At 47.0% G+C, this 23,875-nt stretch overlaps 1 protein-coding gene across 1 annotated transcript; it reads left to right on the forward strand.

The window, feature by feature from the left end:
- Positions 1–259: 259 nt before the first annotated feature.
- Positions 260–23,875, forward strand: SMCO2 (single-pass membrane protein with coiled-coil domains 2). The gene is made up of 9 exons (XM_040987417.1): positions 260–357; positions 725–842; positions 2,954–3,084; positions 4,499–4,648; positions 10,557–10,644; positions 13,290–13,346; positions 17,075–17,131; positions 18,179–18,357; positions 23,670–23,875. Exons 1-9 carry the CDS (start codon positions 260–262, stop codon positions 23,866–23,868), a joined length of 1,077 nt encoding a protein of 358 aa, XP_040843351.1. The 3' UTR covers positions 23,869–23,875.

Consider the following 23,875-nt stretch of genomic DNA (forward strand, 5'->3'; position numbering starts at 1 on the left):
AGCTTCGGGGTATGAGGTGTGTCCTTGGGGACAGCCACACACTAGACCTCCCTATGTCCAACTCAGAAATCCTAGAGCTTACTCTAGAGTCCGTTAGAATAATTAGTCCTTTCAGAGATGGAGGGAGTTCAGACCTAACCTCCGGGGGAAGAACTTGGCTGGGTCTGAGCAGAGTGGATGCCAGCAAGCTCCTCTTGCGGGCCGTTGTCCTTCCAGTGCTAAAGAGATGGCTGTCTTGCCTACAAATCTAAAGAGCGAGATGTCTCCACCGAGGCAGACAGACATGAAGGAACAGCTGCTGTTTGAGAAGAATGAGTGCTTTCTCCAGCAGCGTGATAGGACTGAATGTGCAGTGAGGTAAGGTAGGGTTGGGCTCCTGGGACCAGTTTGTCTGGAGACTTCCTGGGGCCATTGAGACAGAACTGATGAGGTTTTGATGGAGTGGAGGAACATTCCAAGGAGTATTTAAAGCTTTCTCCTACTGCACACATGGGAGGCAGAAGGTGATAGCTGTAATGGTTGGGTTCTTGCCCCAACATGAGAGAGCCAAATGAATTCCCAGCTGCTGGCTTCTGCCCAACCCAACCTTGGCAAGTGAGCACATCTGGGAAGTGAGTCAACGGATGGAAGAACTCTGTCCATCTGTGTCCTTGCCTCACTGCCCCTTAAAGAAAAGGGATGGGATGCGTCACAACAGCCTCTGATTGCATTGTGTGGCTTGCAGTTCACTGAGGGAAACGATTCAAATGGACCAGTCCTTGGGCAGATCAGAGGAGAAGGACAACGTGTTCTCTGAAAATCCTCCAAAGGATGCCCTTCCTGTGGGGAGCACGGAAACACAGGTAAGAGGAACCCTTGGATTGCCGTGTGGGTGAAAAGTGGAGCTCTGCACCTCACATGTGGGAAAAGAGCTGTGGACTTCCTCCTCCAGCAGGCGGGACTGCAGGGCCTGATCCAGGAAGGCAGGCAGGGGTGGCCTGGTTTCCACTAGGTACTCTCCTTCCCACACAACTTGAGGATTTAAGGGGCCTTCTGGGGTGAGCCGTGTGCATCATGTCATCCTTGGGAGTTCATGTAGTCACTGATATTTGTTAAAACTGCTCCCCTGTCTGCAGAATGTCTTCCAGTAGAATCCATCTGCTGGCCCTTCGTTTGATCTCTGCAGGAGAATATTCCTGCTCCCATCACTGGCTCAGGTGTCCAAACTCCAGTCCTGTCCTCAACCAGCTTTCTTTTCTCTGCGTCTCTGGTGTGTGTTAGTTAGTTAGTCCCTGGTGTTAGGACCCATCCGGGTAGTCCAAGGTGATCACTTCATTACATGCAGAGACTCCTTCTCGAAGGTCACATTCACAGGGTCCTAGCACTGTGACACAGGCCCACAGGGCAGAGGCCTTGATCCTGCTAGACCCAGGGTAGGTCATAAAGTATAAAAGGCTTGGAGGTGGGGTTTCAACACCAACCTTTATTCAGCTCTTGTCTGCCATGAGAATGGAAAGTAGCCATGCACATGAGGGCGGTTTGGGTGAGTTGGGTGAGGGTTTGATAGTCATGTTGAATTGGCCAGTAGTTTATACAGTATTCCCGGAAGAGACTGAACTGTTCTCCTTCCTCCAAACTTGTCTCCTTCAGTTTAAAAATAGTTTTGCTGAAGCACAAAAATTCCAGATCAAACGTCTTCAGAGAACAGAAATATTTCTCAGAGCTATTTACTAAAGTGTTAGAAGAAAAATGATTGTTGGTGTTACAGGCTTAGAAGATAGCAGAAAGGACTAAAAATACCAGAGAAGGCTTTGAACGCTTTTCTTCTAAAGCGAAGAATAAAGAAACAGAGATATAAACTTCCCAAGTCTTTGATTTGAAGAAACATAAATGAAAAGAGAACTTCGGAGAACTCTACCATAAGCAGCCACATTCCTACGTGCTGATTTAAAAGTCATTAGCATTGGTCACATTTGCTTTATATTTCTGCTTATACATAGATGAAATGGTCCAAGACGCTGAAAAGTAGAACGGAGACTTCAGGCCACTTCGTCTCTGTTCCCTTCAGCAAGCATTTCTAAGAACACTTCGTTCTGCATGTACAAAATACCAGTACAGCACGTAGAAGATTAACAGTAATTTCTTTATTTTGAGAGAGGGGAGGGAGATTTATGTCTCTCTCTCTCTCTCTTTAAGATTTATTTACTTGAAAGGCAGCATTAGAAGGGGAGACAGGAAGAGGGACAGAGAGCTGCCATCCGCTGGTACCCTTTCCGAATGTCCTTACTGAGTGGGACTCTGCCAGAACCATGTCAGGAGCCCAGAACTTGTTCCAGATCTCCCTTGTGAGTTCAGGGGCCCATATATGTGCACCGTCCTTTGCTGCTTTTCCCAGGCCATTGGGAGGCAGCTGGATCAGAAATGAAGTGGCTGGGAGATGAACCGGCACCCACGTGGGATGCTGGCCTTGCAGCCATTGACTTTATCTCTTAGGCCGCAGTGCCAGCCCCAGCAATCAGTTCATGATATGACCTAATGTCCTGAGTTCTCTTAGGAAGATGATTATCTCAGTTGTTTCCCACGAGATCTTTCAGAACTGTGTTTTTCTAAAACCAGCATTCAAATAAGACACATTCAATGCATTTAATTGCTCTATTTCTCTAGCCTCTTAATAGAATCTCACCACCTTTTTATTTCTCATAACATGGACCGTTTTTTAGAACACTCATAGAATTTAGAGTTCATGGTTGGGTAGGATTCTGTACCTCATGAGCACCGAACAGAGCTCTGAAGGTGGACACTGTGGACCCAATGTCCCTGTCCCGGCCTTCCGGGCCAGGACAGAAAGAGCATGCCTCCTGGCAGCAGCAGGTGCCAGCCTCAGAGTGAGGTGCTTGCCTCCAGAGCAGGAGCTTGGCCAGGTGAATGGGATATCCCATGCATTCTGTTCTACTTCCTCTGTTGTTCTCCTCAGGGCATGGCAGAGCTGAGGACTGAGCCTGAGCAGCCTCCACAGAGGGGACTGGATGAACAGGAAGTAGACCTCGCCCACGAGGACCCTCACACATCCACGTCTTTGCAGCTTTCGGAGAACATTCCAGAACTGTAAGCCTATACAGGTGCAAGAGGTGATGTTTTGAGGAGGGGAGGTGGAAACGTGGCAGAGAATGAAGACTGGAAGCCTCAGCATCCTTACACGTGTGGAAAAGCACACACGTGTGGGGGTAACGACCTACTCATTCCCGCAGGAAGGCAGCCTGGGGATGTGTCTGTGGATACAGACAGAGCAATGAGACTCTTTGCAGACAGGTAGTGGCTGGAAGCGATAGGTGTCTCAACATGCTCAGATAATCTTGCAGATGTAAAAATGATTACCATTATCACTAGAAGGATACTGCCAAGTCCTGTGACCCTTTCCCTGATGCAAAACAAAATTGTGGAAAATGGAACTAAAAGTTGATTTTGGTGTGAAAAAAATTTTAAATCCAGACATAATTGGGTCTATGTATGTACACTATGAAAAACACTGCAGGAATTTCTGGAAATGTTTTGCATCAGATAAATATGTCTTTCAGTTCCCTTTTACCATGAATCTTGGGAAATGCCCTCATTATATCTTTCCTACCCTACTATCCTGAGGCAATATGTATCATTTATACCATGTGTAGGGAAAATAGACCTATAACTCTATCTCTTTTTAACGAAGTGTCGAATAATGCTTTGTGGGCTTGGCACAATACCCTAGAGGCTAAATCCTCGTCTTGCACGCACTGGAATCCCATATGGGCACTGGTTTGTGTCCTGGCTGCTCCACTTCCCATCCAGCTCCCTGCTTGTGGCCTGGGAAAGCAGAGGAGGGTGCCCCAAGGCCTTGAGACCCTATACTCACTTGGGAGACCTGGGAGAAGCTCCTGGCTCCTGGCTCCGGATCGGCACAGCACTGGCTGTTGCAGCCACATGGGGAATGAACCATGGGTGGAGGATCTTTCTGTCTCTCCTTCTCTCTGTAAATCTACCTTTCCAAGAAAAATAAACACAATATTTTGTGTTAGGTTTATTTTTATTTTATTTTTACAGAGGGAAGGAAAGACAGAAACATCTTCTGTCCATTGGTTCACGCCCCAGATAGCTGCAACAGATAGAGTTGAGCCGATCCAGATCTCCCATGCAGGTGCAAGGGCTCAAGCCTTGAGCTGCCTTCTACTGTTTTCCCAGGCCACGATTAGGGAAGTGGAGCAGCTGGGTCACAAACCAGTGCCTCTGTGGGGTGCCAATGCATGCAGATGAAAGTTAGCCATTTGAGCCTTTGCATTGGCCCCAAGAATAATGCTTCAAAAGCCCGTAAAATTGAATCTCCATTGCCTAAGCCTCTTTTCTTGAGGACTGACTGCCCACTGGCCCGTTTTGGTGTTGGACACAAATGAGCAGACCACCATAGCATTCAGTGGGTGAGCGTTTGGGACTCTGTGAGGTGTCGCATGGTTCTTACCTTCAAATGATCACAATAACACCTCTGCAGGAGCCGGGAGAACATGTTCCGGCAGCTGAACTACTGGAACGCAAAGATGAGCCTGCAAGTGAGAGAACTCGGAGCTGAGCACGTTGACTGGATGGAGAAGATGAACAATATCCTACAGATAATCAGCATCACGGAGAGCTCTGTGAAGAGGTGACTTGGTGTTGGGAGTGGTTGCAAGACACTGGAACGTTTTGTGGCTTCCAGATTCTGGGTGAGGGTAGGCACTTGGCACAGCAGTTTAAATGCTGCTTGGGATGCCCCCGTCAAGTACCCTGCTTCTGGATCCAGCTGCTTGCTGGCATGCACCCTGGGAGGCAGCAGGGCTTCGCTCAAATGTTTGGGTCCCTAGTACTCACATGAAAGACATCGATTGGATTTCACGCTCTTGGCTTCAACCTAGCCCAGGAATGAACCAGAAGATAGATCTCTCTCCCTCTCCCCCTCGCTCTCTCCTTCCTTCTCTCTCCACCTTTCAGATAAATTTTAAGTTTGTAACGCCTAAATTCTGAGTTAAAAATGTTTAAGGTCTTTGGAATAAAAAAAAGCATGAAATGTTACTGAATAGAAATCAGTGTTGCAAAATCTCAAAGCTTAGATCAAAATCATCCACACCTTTATTCTCTCTCTCTCTCTTATTGAAACTGCTTTCGTAGTCATCGAAGGGAAGTGCTCAGGTCCCTGGAACCCTTGAGGGTCGTTCAGTGTTGTCCAGAGGAGCCCATCATAATCTGGGGAAAAGTGTAAAGTATACTTGTCAGTCTCTGAATATAAATAGGAATGAAAAAGGACAAATTTGTTATTCTATATTATGTCTTTGGGATAAAGAGAATGGGCTCTGGGGTCTAAGGTGCCCTGATTTGAACTCAAACTTTTGTTCCTTGGCTAAATGCATTGGCATTTGTAAAATCCTTGACTTTACTCTCCTGCAGACTGGTACAGCCACCACCTACCTCTTTGGCTTATGGTGGTGATTCCCTGAAACTCCACATTTGTTAATTACACAGGCCTGAACAGTTCAGAAACAGATGCTATTCTTAGGAACAGCTCAGGCCGTCTGCTTTTCCCTGCCATGTTCCAGAACTTCCCTCCCAGAAGGCTACCCTTTTGGCTGTCCCCTCTGCAGTGCATGGAACACTGCCTTTCTGTTTTCTCCAACCCTCTCCCCAGCATTTACGTCCTGGCTGCTCTGTCCGATGTGGGCCTCTTTCCCTTCCAAAGCACCAGTGATGTTCTTTGTAAAGGGATTGTGTGAGTTAATTCATTCAGACCATACATATTAGAATTCAGTTTTTAAAATCAAGTATAATAGTTGATATACATATGAGCCCTAGTTTAGTTTCTAGCTAGTCCACTTCTGATGCACCTCCTTGGCTTAAAAGGCTCAAGTGCTTGGATGAGAACTGGATGGAGTTCAGGCTCCTGGTTTCAACCTAGTGTAGCCAGTGAAGCTGTGGGGCATTCCATCAACCACGGAGATCCACCTGCCCCTTTGCAGCTCACCCCATAGGGTCCTCAGGCCAGAACGCCTGTGACCACTGAGCTGCCCTGCCCCTCTCATTTCGCTTTTTCCAAAATCTTCAAATACTATAGTGACTCAACAGCCAGTCTTTCTTTGGCTGGGAACAATGTGTCAGACTCATCCTCGTTGTGACGCGTGTCAGCAGTTTTCCTTTTTTTTTTTTTTTTGGCGGATAGTGTCCTGTTTCATAATCATTCTACTTTTTCATTTTTTCACCAGATGTAGAACATTCTGACTTTATGAAGAAAGATGCCGTACACATCCCTGAATGGGTTGTTTTTAATGAACAAATTATTTTCTTTTCCTTGGATGAACAATTATGAATGACAACTCTGAGCTGTGTGGCAACTGTTGATAAGAATCTGTCAGATGATTTCAGAGTGGCTGTGCCCTTTGACCTTCTTGCTAGCAGGTGTGGGAGACTTTGTTTCTGCATGCTTGCCAGCACCACTGCTGCTCCTCCCAGCCCCTTCCCCTTCCCCTCTCTTCCTCCTCCTCTTTAGCTGTAGGCCTTCTAATAGGTGTGTGACGATACCGCGCTGCGCTTTCTGGTTTGTGTTTTAGCTACTAATGAGCATCTTTCCTGTGCCTGTTTGTGGTCTGTGTATCTCCTTGGGTGAAATGCCTGATTACATATTCTGCCCATTTACAAAATTGGGTGGCTGGCTTATTTATTGTTGAGTCTTGCAAATTCCTCTGTAATCTTGATTTTTTTAAAAAACTGGTTATTTTTCATGTGGTTTGTAAGTGTTTCTCTGAGCTTGTGGCTTTTCTTTAATATTGTTGGAAAGGCGATGTTCTTAATTTTCATAATTCCTCATGTATCACTCTTTTCTCTAATAGATCATAATTTGTTGTAAATCATTCTTTGCCTGATTTAAGGTCAGTATGATTTCTTTCTTTCTTTCTTTTTTTTTTTAAAGATTTATTTTTTTATTATTTTTTCATTGGAAAGGCGGATATACAGAGAGGAGACACAGAGAGGAAGATCTTCCATCCGATGATTCACTCCCCAAGTGAGCGCACCGGGCCGATACTATGCCGATCCGAAGCCAGGAGCCTCTTCCGGGTCTCCCACGCGGGTGCAGGGTCCCAAAGCTTTGGGCCGTCCTCGACTGCTTTCCCAGGCCACAGGCAGGGAGCTGGAAGGGAAGCGGGGCTGCCGGGATTAGAACCGGCACCCATATGGGATCCCGGGCGTGCAAGGCGAGGACCTTTAACCACTTGCGCCACCGCGCCGGGCCCAGTATGATTTCTGACTATTGTAGAATTTGTCTACTTTCAGGTTTTATATTTAGGACTTTGACCCATTTTGAGTTCATTTTTACATGTTAGGGTGAGGTACAGACTGAGGTACCTTTTTGGCTTCAGTATTTTCTTTCTTCCTAAACTTCTTTATTTTTTTTTTTCTCTTTTTACTGGTTTATTGTAGAGTGAGACAGAGAGAGAGCCCCACCTGTGACTCACTCCCCAAGTCCTTGAGTGTGACTCCTACTGCCTTCCGGCTTAGCAGTAGCAAAAAGCCAGAGTCAGGAGTGAGAGGCAGGGATGCAGCCCAGGCATTCTGACATGGGGTGCATGTCATTTTTTTTTAAATTGGTAAAGCAGATCTACAGAGAGAAGGAGATGCAGAGAAAAACATCTTTCATCTGCTGGCTTACTCCCCAAGTGGCCTCAATAGCCAGAGCTGAGCCAATCTAAAACCAGGGACCAGGAGCTTCTTCCAGCTCTCCCACATGGGTGGAGGGTCCCAAGACTTTTGGGCTGTCCATGACTGCTTTTCCAAGCCACAAGTAGGGATCTGGATGGAAAACAGCACAGCTGGGATTTGGCCTGGTGCCCACATGTGATCCAGGCACATGCAAGGTGAGGATTTATCCATGGACTATCATGCCGGGCCTGGTCCCAGGCGTCTTAACCAATGGTGCAAATGCTTGCCACAGATCCGCTGTGCTTTTACAATGTTGTGATTTCATGGATTTTGCATAAATGGAATTATGTCATGTGCACTTTTTCAGGCTTTTTCAATTTTTTTCACCTAACACTGTTTCCTCTGACGTACGTCTAAATTGCTACGTGTCTCAGTCGCTCCCGGCTTTTCCTTGCTGAGTAATATTCCACAGCATGGACATTTGCTAAAAGAAAATTGTATCATTTCTTGTTTGAGGGCTGTTGTGAATAAAGCTGCTTTGAACACATATCCCCTTGTTATCATGTGACGAAAGGCTTTGGTTCTCTGAGATAATTGTCCAACAGTGAAGCTGATGTGTCCTACGGAGGCTGCACGTTTAGTTCTGACAGAGAACTGCCAAAAGTGATTTTCCAGAGTGACTGTCACGTGCTGCGTTCCCATAGCAAACATGTAAGTGACACCGTTTCTTCACCCCCGTTGGCACGTGTGTTACCAGTCTGCATTCTGCCCAGTCTGTTACCTAGGTAGTGGCGTCTCACTGCGCTTCTTACTGCATTTCTCTCGTCAGTGGTGTTGTTGGTCCTTTTGTGCGCTTACCTACTGCTGGGGTACCTGCTGGGTGAAAGAGCTGTACACATCTCTTCCTCCTTTTCCAACTGATTTTGTTTTGTTACGCTGAGATTTCAGACGTTTATGCTAGATACATACACACTTTGGCTAGATATGGAATATGTAAATATTTTCCACACTGTATAATTTGTCTTTTCAAGACAAGAATTTGATTGTCTTTGCTGTACAAATGTACTTAATTTAGATGACATTCAATTATCATTTTTTCCCTCTTTACAGATTGTGTATATGGTGCCAAGTTTTGGGGCTCCTCATAGTCCTAGGTTTCAGGCTTTTTTGTGTTTTTTAGCACTCGTTTCATAGTATTTTAACTTTTTTTTTTTAAGTCAGAGAAAGAGAGGGAGACAGAGAAAGGAGTGAGAGAGATCTTTCCACTGATGGATTCCCTAAACGCCTGCAATAGCTGGGTCTGGGCCAGGCCGAAGCCAGGAGCCAGGACTCCAGCCAAGTCTCCCACAGGGGTGCCAGGGATCCTTGTGCTTGAGCCGTCATTTGCTGGCTCCCAGGGTGTGCATTAGCAGCAAGCTGGACACGGAACCGTAGATGCTAGGACTCAAATAAGGCACTCCGATACCGGATGCAGGTAGAAAACTGCCTTGACCCGTGTGACTCACGCCTACCAGCAAATTCCCATTTTAATTATTTTAATGTTCAGCTTCCATGTCCAGTTAGGCTTCATGTTGTATGTCTTTAATATTAGATAGGTTACACAGTGTGCTTTTTTACTTTCTGGTTTTGATCCTATTCTATTTTAATGATCTTTACGTAGCTGATTAGGGTGCAAAGGATCACGGGCTACAGGAAAGTGGGTGAGACCATTGTTTCCACATTCTCTTTTTTCCTTCCTGTATGTGGGGGAAGCCACACCCACCCTCCCAACCATCCCAGGGTCTCCGATGTGGGGCATGCTCTGAGGGCACTGCTCAAGTGGTTTTCATAGTTCAACAGTTCTGAATTGCTACCGATCTCACCATTCTAAGCACGGTGAAATCTCTCTAGAATCCACTGGCTGACATAGTCCACCTTAGAGTCTCCATTTGCCCAGATTTTCACTGCCAACACTTGGCTGAGGTAGTTGATCAATTTGTTCTGTCCTTTGTCGTGGTACCAGGCATCCTCTGCAGGTTCCAATGTACTGCCATATCCTCCATGTGCACCTGGATAAACATTTTTAGTTTCTTGAGTTTCACTTAAAACTTTTCATCCCAGTAGGCTCAGCTGTTCTTTTTCTGTAGGAACAGCATCTGATTTTTTTTTTAAATATATAAAAGATTTATTTATTTGAAAGGCAGAACATGAGTGAGTGAAGGAGAGAAGGGGGGAGAGAGAGCAAGCATTCATTTCATTCATCTGCTGGCTCACTTCCCAAATGGCCTCAATGGTCAGGTTGGGACCAGGCTCAGTGCGGGGACCAGGAGCATGGGCATTACCTGAGTCTCCCACTAGGGCCCAAGCCGTTGGACCATCACCTGTCACTTTCACAAGCTCTTAGCGGGAAGCTGGCTCAGAAGCAGAGCAGCCGGGTACAGACTGGCACTCCCGTTTGGGTTGTCAGTATCACCCGCGGTAGTGGCTTAACCGGCTGTGCCGTAACACCACCCTCAGCGTTGGAAAGATCAACATCAAACGCGTCTCCTCTTCTTAGTGCTTTCTCTTTTTAAAAATTTTTTTATTTATTTTCATTGTATTTGAAAGTTAGACATGTTTATCTGTACACTCATACACAGAAGGAGAGACAAGGTAATTGTCACCTACTGGCTCACTCAACAGCCAGGACTGTGCCAGGTAGAAGACAGGAGCCAGAAACCCAGGTCAGGGCTCCCATATGGGAGTCAGGGACCCCAGCACAGTAGCCGTTCCCTGCTGCCTCTCAGCACGCACATTAACAGGAGCTAGAACTTGAACCCAAGCCGTCAGATCTAGAATGCAGCAGCTTAATTGTTGCCCCAAACCCTCGTCCTGGGCAGAACTTAGTCCAACCCTTGACTTGTTTGCAGTTTATTAAAGGAGGTGATGTTCCTGGAGGGTCAGACTGAGAAGATGGAGGACCAGGACTTTGACCCTGACCAGGGGGCTAACATCGAGGTGAGCCAGAGGCTGTGGGAGGGCAGTAAGTGAGTCGGGGAGGGGGGGGCGGGGGGGGACGGGTGGGGGGCGGTGCAGATTTGTGCCGCTTAGGAGGTAGTCACAGGAAGCAAGGCCCAGCGGGAGCTCACTCACAATTGGTCATGAACACAAGGCCATTTCATCTCCTGGCACTCACCGTTAATCATCTGTGACAACACAAAAGGCCTAGATGTTTTTAGTTTTCCTAGAAACTTGGTACCACAAACATGACAGGTTTTTCATCTTGAAAAGGTGTTTTCTCAATCTTTGTCTCTGCACCTCATAGCCAGAGAGTAAGTGCTCCGCAGGGATTGAATCCTTAGAATGCAAGAGGTCTGCCAGGCCTGTCTCCAGCTCCTTCCGGGAGAGCTCTGGTGCTGGCTCCCACACTTCCACTGCACTTCAGCTGCTGCCATTTCCTGGAATCTCTTTTCAGAGGACAATTTATTCAAAAGACGCTAGCAGATGGTTTAATTTCCACCCCCCCCCCTTTTTTTTTGGTAGACATGTAGAGTGTCTGAGCTCAAAGAGAGTGGTTGCTGACACTTGGACAGGCTCTGGCTCCAGATCTTGCTGTAAATCCCAGAGTCAGAGGCTTCATGGAGCAAAGAGGATGGCCACAGGCCAGTCCTCAGCAACAAAGGGGGCACCTCGGGGGAGGTCCCTGGGATGGGGGTGTGAGAAGCTGGTTGTAAAGGCTGCGCTGGGCCCAGCCAGGCTGCCTGCCTCCTGACTCACAGCGTGCTGTTTGCTCTGCACTCCCTCCCTGTGCAGGTACCATCTTGCAATGAGCCTGTGAGGTTGTGCACTTTCACACCTGTGGGCCACAGGTGACCCCCTTTCTTCACAGCTGGCCTGCCTTCAGTGTTTGGAGTGGTGAGAAGCCAGCTAGTACAGGGATCAACTTTGGGGGAGAATTGGACTTCAGACTCCTGCTGATTTTTTTTTTTTTAACTCTACTATATGGCCTTTGATAGTGAGTCAACAATACCAGAAAAGCATCTCTTTCTAGTTATTCTCTTCATTGAAATTGGCAGTCTTTGCCTCAACCCAAACTTAGGAGTTTGAGTTAAAAGGATTTTGAAAGTAGTAAAGGAGAAAAATATCTATTTTGTTGTAGGAAAATGATATATTTTTAGTACCTTATACATATTGAAAGTCATCTGTAGCATAGCACAGATTTATCAGCCCAGGGACAATTTATTTTGAAGCAAGATTGGATCACACATTTTGAGGTCAATACCATCTTGTGTCAGTTGGAAAGAGGTTGTTTATTTATGTGTTTATTATTACTATCCTGAGGCTTTGGGAATTACAAGCTATGCATGAGGAAAGCAGGTAAAGGCCCAGACAATACCTACTTTAGGAAATGTGTTTCCAGGTCAGCTGTACACAGTCCAGGTTGGGGTGGGTGGGCCAGGCTGGGCCGGGCTGAGAGTCTGAGGTCCAAGGGTAGGGCATCCCAGCGAGGCTCCCGTGAGATGGGGGCACAGCCTCTGTACCTGCATGCTGGAACTCTGCACTGGAAACCTGTGGTCATGAGCAAACAAAAACTGGAGCGAACCTAAAAGCCAGCAACAGTCCACCTGGCACCCTTGGGTGAGGGGCTGAACTGCAGTGTGGCACAGAGTACCGTAGGACCTCAGATGGGAACAAACCTCTGACTCAGCCAGCCACACGGATGAATCTCCAACACACGTGCTAAGTGAAAGAAGCCTGGCCCGGCTCCCTGGGGTTCTGTACCTCCAGCTGTACACCACAAGAAGACTTCCCAAGTCCATGGTGGTGGCATTGCCAGGGTGGAGAAGGCTGAAGCTTCAGAACTCACCGCAAAGCTGGCACCAGAGTGCATGGTTGAGTTCCCAGCACATGGTGATAAAGATTCTCCTGAGAAAAACAACAAAAGCAGACAGGAAATAAGACGCTGGACTTTATGCTAGATATGTGTTTGCAAGGAACGAATCTCAACTGAACTTGAACTGTGGTTATGCATCAAGGTGGAGGAATCCACCATGGGGGGAGGGGTATGGGAGGGGTAGGGGAAATTCCCAGTGCCTATAAAACTGTATCACATAATACAATGTTAACAACAATTAAAAAAAAAAAAGCGGCTGAAACAGCCTGTAGGAAGGACTTTGGGTGATACTGAGCCCCTAGCGGAGCTTGGGGGTTCACAGAGAAGACTCTGCCAAGTCTTCTGTAATCTTCCTGTGGATATGTAGGTGTGTTCTCAGCTTTGACTGGTCTTGGACAGGTACCATATAAAGTTGTACTGTTTCCGAGACACTGATACAATGTGAGTCCAGCTCTTTGTAAATAAGGAAGCCACACAATTTGGGGGTTATGGATGAATCAGCTTGATAAAATAATGGGTGTAGAATCTGTGCTCCCCAATTCACCCATAAGCCAGTTGAAGACACAGTGCACTGTGGCCAGCTGGTGCAGTGTTGACAATGGCCATTGACGTTGACCCATTTGCTGTTGGTTTTGGAGATCAGCATCCAGAAGAATAAGAGCAGAAACCAGTTTCTAGGAACTCTGAAACTTCACGCTCATGTCTTTGCCTCCCCTAAAAATCATTTCTTTCAACACATCATTCATTTTGACTCTCCTTTGTATTACAGGCAAAAATCACGGAAATTAGAAAACAGTTGGAAGAAATGGATAAGAAATTTGCCCAGGTAATGATAAAATGGGTAAGGAGGAAATACAGTTCTTTAAGAACCTCAGGTTTGGAGGCCGTCAGAGAATGCAGGGTGCCCTGAGATGGGTAGACCTGGGAGAGAACTTGCCAGTTAGTCTTCCCATTCATTGTCAGAAAAGTGAGACTCCGGATGACGTGATGAAGTGATGTGTCCATGCATCCCAGTAAAAGGAACCAGTCCTGTTCTTCAAAACCTTCAGAAAGGCATTTGGCAAGAAGTGGAGATCCTGTTTGGGATTCCCGAATCATACATCAAGTTACTTGTAGACAGCCTAGGGTCCTGGCTCCAGCCTCTGACTCCAGCTTCTGGCTAATAGGCAGCGGGGGATGGTCAGGTGGGAGATGGGGTGAACGGCTCACGTGGGAGGTAACGGGGGACCCTCATGTGGGAGGCAGCAGGAACACTCAGGTGAGAGGCAGTGGGGGGCCCTCAGGTGGGAGAGGGGGACAGCTCAGGTGGGAGGCTGCAGGGAAACCTCAGGTGGGAGGCAGCAGGGGTCCCTCATGTGGGAAGGGGGACACTCAGGTGGGAGAGGGGGGACCTCAGGTGGGAGGGGGGGACCTCAGGTGGGAGGCAGCGGGGGACTCTCATGTGGGAGGGGGGACACTCAGGTGGGAGAGGGGGGACCTCAGGTGGGAGGCAGCAGGGGTCCCTCAGGTGGGAGGCAGCGGGGGACTCTCAGGTGGGGGGGACACTCAGGTGGGAGAGGGGGGACACTCAGGTGGGAGGGGGGACACTCATGTGGGAGGAAGTGGGGGACACTCAGGTGGTTGAATCTCTGTCCCACTGGTGCTCAGCTATGGGTAGCAGCTCCATCACTGTGGACATGCAGAGACTGAATAGGGGAAGCATGCTTTTTTTTCACTTCCTGTGTTTCCTTCTCTGTCTCTGCCTCTACTTCCCAAATGGATAGAAATAACATTCTAAAGGTTCCTGAAGAGTACCCATTATGAAAAAGCTATGCCAGGGCTGGCATGGTGGCACAGCAGTCTAACCCCCAACCTGTGGTCCTGGCATCCCAGATGGGTGCTAGTTTCTGTCCCAGCTGCTCTAACTCTCTGCTTATGGCCTGGGAAAGCAGTAGAGGATGGTTCGAGTTCTTGGGACCCTGCACCATCTTTGTGGGAGACCCAGAAGAGACTCCTAGCATCAGATCAGCTTGGCTCTGGCCATTCTAGCCATTTGGGCAGTGGAACAGGAGACCTTTTCTCTCTATCTTTCCCTCTCTTTGTATAATCTACGTTTCAAATAAAAATAAACAAATTTTAAAAAAAAAGGAAAAGTGATTCCTGGATTTCAAGAATTATTTATCACCAAATGAAACATTTTTAGAGGCATTATTCTATGAATTTTTGAAGCCTCATATATAATACATGTATCTTCTAATAAATTAATGCATTTTAATAATTATTAAATTATTATTTTATAATGTGTATTTCAAAATGTTATTTCACTTAAACATGAAAATCCACTCTTTAACACAATGGATATCTGAGTATATTATATTCTGTCAAATTATCCGGTGTGTGTTTTAATGAGATGCATTATACATTTCTTTCTGCAAAATCACTTTTTAACAGCATTTTTTTTCTTGAATTTGCTATACTGATGTACGTCATTTTTTTTCACAGCTACGGTACAGTGTATGAAAAAAAATTCACGAAAATGTAATAATTTGGGGGCAAAAAAAATGTTTAAATCCATGAATAGCTTTTCCAGTAGGTATTATTTTCCATGAATTGTGGAATAACCTTAGTGTGAGACAGAATCAAATGCTTGGAGTGATTAAATTTAATTTGTTGTATATATGAAACATTGTAACTGATGTTCTGCCCTCTGTAACATCATAACTGTAATATAACTGTAACTGTTATGCCCATTGTAACTGTATGTTACACAGCTGTGTACGCCCCCACCACACAAACACATACACACACGCACACACACACACACGCTCCTGGCTTTGCTTGATCTTGCTAATTATTCTTTGAACAATTCATTTCTTAGGGCTGGTGCTGTGGCACAGTTGGTTAAGCTTCTGCTAGCAGTGCTGGCTCCCAGTATGGGTACTGTTTCTAGTCCCAGTGCTCCACTTCTGATCTAGCTTCTTGCTAATGTCCTGGGAAAGCAGTGAAGGGTGGCCCAAGTCCTTGGGTCCCTGCACCCACCTGGGAGATCCAGAGGAAGCTCCTGACTCCTGGCTTTGGATCGGCAAAGTGCCAGTCATTGCAGTCATTTGGGGAGTGACTCAATAGATGGAATACTCTCTCTCTGCCTCTCCTCTCTCTCTGTAACTCTGCTTCAAATGGGAATGACAACTCTAGTGTTCATCCTCTCACACACAGCACATCCTGTTCTCCCTGCCGCGGCTGTGCATGTCGGGATATCTTGCAAGTCTGATCTGGCATGACACATAGAAAATGCTTAAAAATATGACGTCCGGGCCTGGCGTGGGAGCCTAGTGGCACCATTTTTATCCCGGCTGCTCCACTTCCCATCCAGCTCCCTGTTTGTGGCTTGGGAAAGCAGCCAAAGTCGGCCAAAAGCCTTGGGACCTTACACCTGTTTGGGAGACCTGGAAGAAGCTTCTGGGCTCCTGGTTTCAGATTGGCTCAGATTGGCCATTGCAGCCACTTGGGGAGTGGACCAGCAGATAGAAGATTTTTCCTAGTGTCTCTACCTCTCTCTGTGAATCTGACTTTCCAATAAGAAAAAAAGTAATAATTATCTTAAACAAAACAAACAAAAAACATGACTTCTGACATACGGTTCAACATCCAGAACTAGGCGGCATCACAACCTAGTCCCTTAACCTGAGAATTTTGCCTGGGTCATTTGTGTGCCTCACAGATTTACAGAGAAAAGGAGAAACAGAAAGATCTTCCTTCTCCTGGTTCACTCCCCAGTTGGCCTCCATGGCCTGATTTGTGCCCATCTGAAGCCAGGAGCTTCTTCCACGCCACCCATGTGAGTGCAGGGTCCCAAGGCTTCGGGTCATCCTCAACTGCTTTCCCAGCCCAAGCAGGGAATGGATGGGGGAGTAGGGCTGCTAGGATTAGAACTGGTGCCCATATAGGATCCCAGGAGATGCTAGGCAAGGATTTAGGCACTGCACTACCATGCCAGGCCCTGAATTATAAATTTTTAAATATTTAGAGGAAATACGTTTTTATTTTTCTCAGAGCCTGCTGTGTTTCTCCAGTTTATGTCTTAGTGGGAGTTTTTAAAGGAGTGAATAAAGAGAAAGATGATTTACAGTGAGCTATTTTGTAAATGTGTGAAAGTACTTCAAAACATTCATGGCTAAATAAGAGTGAAAATATCAGTTCATTTTGGTGAAAAAATTGGTATCTATTTTTAGTTTTTCTTAACACATTTTCTCGCGAAACTTTTAAAGATCTCTCATACACATGGATTTCAGAAGTTTTTCGGCAAGAGAACTTGTGAATTTCCCTTTTCTAAGAGGTTTTGGTACCGTGCTTCCGTGCAGCCACGGCAGTGAAAACCGTCCTGCTTGCCTTGCACTTCTCCCTCTTGCAGTGGGCTGTTCTTGGCCGTGTTCTGGCTCACGGAAAGGCAGCGCCGAGTGACTGAGTCTCAGCGGAACCAGCTTCTGAGCGGTGTCAGAAAGGAGTGTGGTTTGGTTGTATAAAACCAGAAGTTCACGGTTGTTATCGTACCCTGCACTGTGACTGTCTTTTCAGGGAGACGCTTGCCATGAAGCTCATGACTTAAAAGAGAAACTCATTGGAGGAATAGAGGTAAGAGTGTGCAGTTACACAACCTCTAACAATGATAAAATCAAATGATTTCTGCCTAGAAACAGGGCTGATGCTTTCCCTGTCATCTGAGGGTGAGCCACATGCCAGCCTGCTTCTCCGCTCGCTGCGGCCAACCAGGGACCTCAGGAGTCCACTGACCTCAGCCAACTGGCTCCTTGCTTTCCTCCCTTCCTCCCAGCTCTCACCCTCCTTGACTGCGCCTTACGCATTCTTGCAGCTGCCGCCCACGTGTCATTTCTTCTAGATCTCTCCTAACCACGCCTTGGGGGGGGGGGAGGGCACCGTTTCTGAATTCCTCCCCACGTTCTCACACGTTGCCCTGTATGTGAATGGCTGAATGAGAGTGGCCATCAGCCTGTCACCTGCTCAGGACTGCCGGCTCCTCCCAGCTGTCCACGTAGATGTATCCCTCGCTGGACCTCAGTGCACTCTGCTCCACCACCTTGTTCTCTTTGGAGTGTATCTTTCTCTGGAATAGCTAACGAGAATGAAAAGATGACTCCCTGCAAACATTTTCTCAGTCCTTTCCTAATATGCCACTTTCATACGTTTTAGCCCCTTTTATGCACGCAGACCAACTCATCCTTTCATTTCATTTCTGTGAACCCTCTGAAGTTTCTGTCTGTGTCTGTGCACATATTTGCCTGTCCCCAACTCCTGTCAGGCACTGGTCATAGGTCTCAGTCTCCTTTTCTGCTTTTTTGACCGTGGTGTCCTGGAAGTCACTGCGTACATAGATTTGTATAGGTAATTCAGGGACAGCGTCTCTCCCCATGCGGGTGCCGCAGTCATTAAAGGCTGCGCTGGGTTTAAGCCTATTGCTTTGGTGCAACATGGTGTGAACATGCCAATCTCCCACGAAGGGTGGGAGACCGAAGAGATGCCTTCTCAAGATTGGGGCATGCTCCATCCCGTGGATGCTGAGGCGTTCCAAGGGGATGCACTCTGGTCTTGTCTACAGGAAGCCTGGGAGACGTTTTGAATCTCTTTTAAAAAGCAAGGTAGTTGGTTGCCTTTTTTTCTCAGAACTTCTGTAAGGACATGACCCTGCTGAACAGTAGGCTGAGGATGTACCACCAGCTCCAGGAGGAGAAAATGGACTCGGAGAGCTCGGGAGAAACGACTGTAGAAGAAAGCGAGCCCCAGGTCCTAGAGGCTCTGCCTGCTGCCATGGTGCGGTCCACTCCTCCGCCAGTCACTGCGTGGTGAGTCGGGAGCGGGGCCATACCCCAAGGGGGGTGGGCTAAGGTAAAATGGGAAAGATACGATACACAGATATCTTTCTTATTGCTCTGGGTGAGTAGGTTTGTGTTCTCTCATCCATGTAATTCTTAAACCCTGGGATCTGAAAAGGGGCACACCTACAAGGCCAGTGTGAGAAGGGTCTGCTGGCACAGTGGCTCTCTCAGTGATATTGGAGATACACACGTAGCAAACTCTGCTCTGAATCCGCTTGCTAGAGAGGCCGTAGCATCATATCCACCCCCTGGGAGTGCCTTCCTCCAGGGGCACACTTCTGCCTCTTTCTTTTCAGCCGTCAGCCTGGGTTAGAGTCCTCAGCTCCTCCTTGCCAAGCCTTTTTTGAGGCTGGGAATCAGCTGCTTTTTGTTGCTGTGTTAAAAGTGCGTGCACCCCACACCTTGCACACAATTCTTTCTCCTCCTGACTGCATTGGGCAAGAATCTTACGTTCATCTCGTTGCAGCAAATGTTCAGTGGATAAATAAGTGAGGCAAAACGGTGGAGTGAAAGCTTCAGGAACCTTTCTGTTCCATAAAATTAGAGATGGAATGACTATTACAGTCAAATTATTTTCTCCAGAATTATATAAATTGAGATTAAAGATTTATTTGAAAAAGCTACAGGGAAAGAGGAGATAGAAAGATCTTCACCTGCTGGTCCACTTCCTAAATGGACACAGTTGCTAGAGCTGGGCCAGGATTGAAGCCAGGAGCTTCTTTCAGGTCTCCCATGCAGGTGCAGGGTCCCAAGGACTGGAAGCCTTCTCCGCTGCTTCCCAGGCACAATAGCAGGAACCTAGATCCAAAGTGGTGCAGCTGGGACTCTAACTGGTACCTGTGCAAGACACCAGATGGCAGATTAACCTGTTATACATACAACACTGGTCCCTAGATGGAGGAGTTAAGAAAAAGTTTTGCAAGTTAAAGTTATGGAAAGAATGGGAGAAGAGAGAGAGAGAGAGAAAGAGAGAGATCCCGTTTGTTGATCACTCCTCGAGTGTCCTAAGAGCTGGGCTTAGTTAAACTGAAGCCAGGAGCCTGGAACTCCTCTGGATCCCAGCTTTCTAATACCCTAGCAGGCAGCAGGCTATTTTTTTTTTCATGTGTTTGTTTTTTTAAAATTTACTTATTTTTATTCGAAAGGGCAGAGTTACAAAAAGAAGAGAGAGAGAGAGAAGGTCTCCTATCTGCCGATTCACTCTCCAGACGTCCACAGTGGCTGGAGCCTGGATCATTCTGAAGCCAGGAGCTTCTTCCAGGTCTCCCACATGGTGCAGGTTCGCAAGCACTTAAGCGCATCCTCTACTGCTTTTCCAACCCATCCACAAAGAGCCGGATCAGAAGAGGGCAGCCAGGACTCCCCCAGCTCCCATTGGGTTGCCAGCCTTGCAGGCAGAGGACTAACCTGATCCTCCATGCATCAGCCCCTGGGGCAGCAGTTTTGACTCAAGTGGTTGGATCCCCTGCCAAGCAGCAGGAGAACAGAAGTGAGTTCCTGGTTCTTTGCTTCAGCCTGACCCAGTCCTGGCTGTTGTGGGCATTTAGGAAGTGAGCCAATGGACGGGAGCTTGCTGTCTGCCTCTGCCTTTATTTCTAGTTCTCTGGTTTTTAATAAATTTAAAAAAATAATAAAAACATTTAGAAAACATTCCACATCTGTGCTCTAGTTGGAGTCCTGTCTGCTCCACTTCCAGGTCAGCTCCCTGACGATGCGCCTGGGAAGGCAATTGAAGATGGCCCAAGTGGTTGGACGCTTCCCATTCATGTGTGAGACCAGACTGGAATTCTTTCAACCCAGCCTAACCCTCGCTGGCTTTGCCCAGTTTAGGGAGTTAATCGACAGATGGAATCTGTCATTCTGCCTGTGAAATAAAGATTTATTTTTATTGAAAGTCAGATATACAGAGTGAAGGAGACACAGAGGAAGATCTCTCCTCCTCCAATGATTCACTCCCCAAGTGGCTACAACCACTGGAGCTGAGCCAATCCAAAGCCAGGAGCCAGTAGCTTCTGGGTCTCCCACACGGGTGCAGGGTCCCAAGGCTTTGAGCCTCCTCAACTGCTTTCCCAGGCCACAAGCAGGGAGTGGATAGGAAGTGGGGCTGGCAGGATACGAACTGGCACCCATATGGGATCCTGGCGTTTGCAAGGCAAGGGCTTTAGCTGCTAGGCCACTGTACCAGGCCCTAAAGAAATAAATCTTTACAATGAAATTTTAAAGATTTATTTTTATTATTTTTCTATTGGAAAGGCGGATATACAGAGAGGAGAGACAGAGAGGAAGATCTTCCGTCCGATGATTCACTCCCCAAGTGAGCGCAACGGGTCGATACTATGCCGATCCGAAGCCAGGAGCCTCTTCTGGGTCTCCCATGCGGGTGCAGGGTCCCAAGCTTTGGGCCGTCCTCGACTGCTTTCCCAGGCCACAGGCAGGGAGCTGGAAGGGAAGCGGGGCTGCCGGGATTAGAACCGGCGCCCATGTGGGCGTGCAAGGCGAGGACCTTTAACCACTTGCGCCACCGCGCCGGGCCCTTTACAATGAAATTTTAAAACCCCACAGTGAACCATAATCAGATTCTACTATATATATATTAAGATGGTTATTACTGGCAGTGGTAAATGTTAGACAGTATCTGGAGCAGTGGTGGCACTACAAAGCAGGTATTTCGGGAGACATTGTGTTAGTTCTTACCCCATCACCCAGCAGTCTTTCCCCTGGGTTTGTACCCAAAGGGATTGAAAACACAGAGCACACAACATCCTATATGGCATAATAGCCAGGGAGGACTAGCCAGATGAATGGCCACTGATGGTGGCTGAATGAGGTATGCTATATCCTTGTGATAAACTAATATTCAGCTGCAGAATAATGTAAGAGCTTAGAATAACCACTTGATTTTGCTTCTGTATATTGCTTTTTGCTGAGCAAGAGTAGCTGACCCCTGTGCAGTAGTCTTAGCAGCGGTGCACTAAGTGGGAGAAGCCAGCCAGCTGACCACAGAGCATGTGAGTCTGTGTCAGAGATGCTCAAAACGAGAAAATGCATGGGAAGCAGGTGGATGGGTGTCTGGCCTGTGGGTGGTGGGGAATGGGAAGAGAGTGACTGCTTGTGGAAACCGTGTTCCACGTTGGATGGTGATGTCTTAGGCTTACACAAGCAGGGCTGCTTGGACCTCGTGTGACTAAGCTGCAGGCCAATGAATTATGTACTTTAAACAGCGAATGTTAGGGTCTGTGGACTCCTATCTTAAAAGTCAACCCTAACGAAGCAGCTGCCCTCCTGTGCTGGCACCCTGGTGCCATGCAGCTGAGCCGGCATCTACCACTCCTGTCAGCATGTCCTAACTGAGGCTCTGAGCTCCAGCCCAGCCTGCTTGGGCACTAACATTTCAAAGAACCTCATGCACCGGTGTTGGCACCTTTTAGCTTCACAAAGTGACCTCCTTGTCATGTTGTGCCCTGATATTTCATGTCCTTTTAGAGGCAACCCCTATGTACCAACCACAATGATATGCAAGTTTGGGAAAAGATTCAGGATTGTATGCGTAACAAGATTTGAAAACTAATAAGTATTCAAAAATTAAAAGCATAGTAAAATCCTTTATAAAGGACAAAGCTGAAACTATTAACGACACTGCTTTGGGGTTCTGTGTATGTGATATTGTGATTTTATTATATAATTCTAGTTTAGTAGCTGCAAGGTTTTCTAAAAACCCAGTTTGTACCTTTAAAAACTGTAGTAATTTGAAAGGCTCGTTACTCACATGCCTGTGGCATCTGGGACAGGGCCACGTTGAAGCCAGGAGCCTGGAACTCACCAGGGTACAGAAATCCAAGTACTTCTGCCACCACCTGCTGCCCCTTGCCCTGGGGTATGCATTCTAGGAGCCCGGAACTGGAGCGAAACTGGGAATCAAACCCTGTCTGAACCTTTAAAACCAATGTTGTACATCATTCATTTGCTCTATAATAAATACTTTAATTTTTAACACTAAATCAATTTATTTATAAATTTAAAAAAATCAATGGCTTTGTATTGTCACTAGATGTTTTTCTGGGACCAACATAGTACACTAAGCATCTGCCTGTGGTGTGGGTGTCCCATGTGGTCCCTGTTTGTATCCTGCTGCTCCATTTCTGATAAGCTCCCTGCTTATGGCCTGGAAAAGCAGCGTTAGAGGATGGCTTGGATCCTTGTGCCCCTGCACTCACATGGGAGACCCAGAAGAAACTCCTGGATCCTGGCTTCAAATTGACCCAGCTCCAATTGTTGCAGCCACTTGGGAAGTGAACCAGAGGGTGGAAGATCTTTCTCTCTCCCTCCATCCCTCTCTCTCTCTTTCTCTGCTTCTCTCAGTAACTCTGTACTTTAAAAAAAAAAAAGTAAAGATTATTTTCCCAGTCTAGCTTCTGGCTAGTATGGCTGCTTCAGTGCACAGTGAGTGAGCGTACTGGCAGATGGGTGATCTCTGTCACTCTGCTTTTCAATTACATGGGGTAGGGGAGAGGGAACAATATTGGCTCTTGAATGTGCAGATGAAGGAAAAGCAATTCTTCATTTAATAGTCAGGGGATGACTGGCTGAGATCACAGGTCACCAGCCTGGCTCACGCCTAGGGATTCCACAGAGGTCACAGGAGAGAGCTGCCCGCCTGTCACCCTGCTCTGCGTGTTTGCTTCTGAAGTGTGTGGTGGGTGGTAATTATCTCCAGCTAATTGGATTATCTGCGACATTTCTTTGCATCCTCTGGTTTATCTGGATTTTCCAGTTTTGCTCCCTAATCACAGATTGCATTTATAATTAGAGAGCAACAGTAAAGCAAGAACTTATGTCAGGTTTTTTTTTTTTTTCTTTTTAATACATCCCAAATAAAGTCCAGAAGGAGTGCTCAAGGATTTGGAAAATATGGTATTGCTTTAGAGAGGAACGCCTGGTGGTAGGCGGAAGCTGGTGACAAGAGAGCAGTTGATTCCACTTATCACATTATATTTTGTGTCCAGAAGAAAATGAAATGCTAGCACCTGTATTTGCTCTCAAAGGGGTGTGATACACCTCGCGCGCCAGCAAGCTAGAGAGTAGGATGAGTTGCCAGAAGGTAGGAAGGGCATTTCAAACCTTGCTTCATGGTTATCCTATCTTAGCATATATCATATCTTCCTGGCCCTGGCGGCAGCCAGGAAGGGTTCAAGGGCTAAAAGGCAGTGGAGCAACCTGGGTAGAGGAGGCAAGAATGCCGTCCACGGGTTTCCCTAACACCCGGGCTTTCTCCCCCGTAGGAAGCGGGCGCTGCAGATTTTCATCATGTTCTACGCCCTCGCCTTCACTGGGATTTTGTGTTACATGCTGCTTTTTGACGCTACGTTCATCTTCGAGAGAGTGCTCCCTGTGGTACTGGGGCGGCACACCTTGTGGGAGCTGCGGGAAGCCATCTCACCCTTCTTGAACCTGGAGGTGGAGGACCTGTTACCCTCCTGAGAAGAGA

This window comes from Ochotona curzoniae, unplaced genomic scaffold (assembly GCF_017591425.1).
Source record: "Ochotona curzoniae isolate NIBS_2020 unplaced genomic scaffold, NIBS_Ocur_1.0 contig_4645, whole genome shotgun sequence".
Classification (NCBI taxonomy): domain Eukaryota; kingdom Metazoa; phylum Chordata; class Mammalia; order Lagomorpha; family Ochotonidae; genus Ochotona; species Ochotona curzoniae.

Excerpts from the sequence above, each read along its gene's own strand:
- SMCO2 (XM_040987417.1), top strand. The coding sequence starts at position 260 with ATGTCTCCACCGAGGCAGACAGACATGAAGGAACAGCTGCTGTTTGAG. Across the intron at positions 13,347-17,074 it reads TGGATAAGAAATTTGCCCAG|GGAGACGCTTGCCATGAAGC; the intron begins GTAATGATAAAA and ends CTGTCTTTTCAG. Across the intron at positions 17,132-18,178 it reads AACTCATTGGAGGAATAGAG|AACTTCTGTAAGGACATGAC; the intron begins GTAAGAGTGTGC and ends TTTTTTTCTCAG.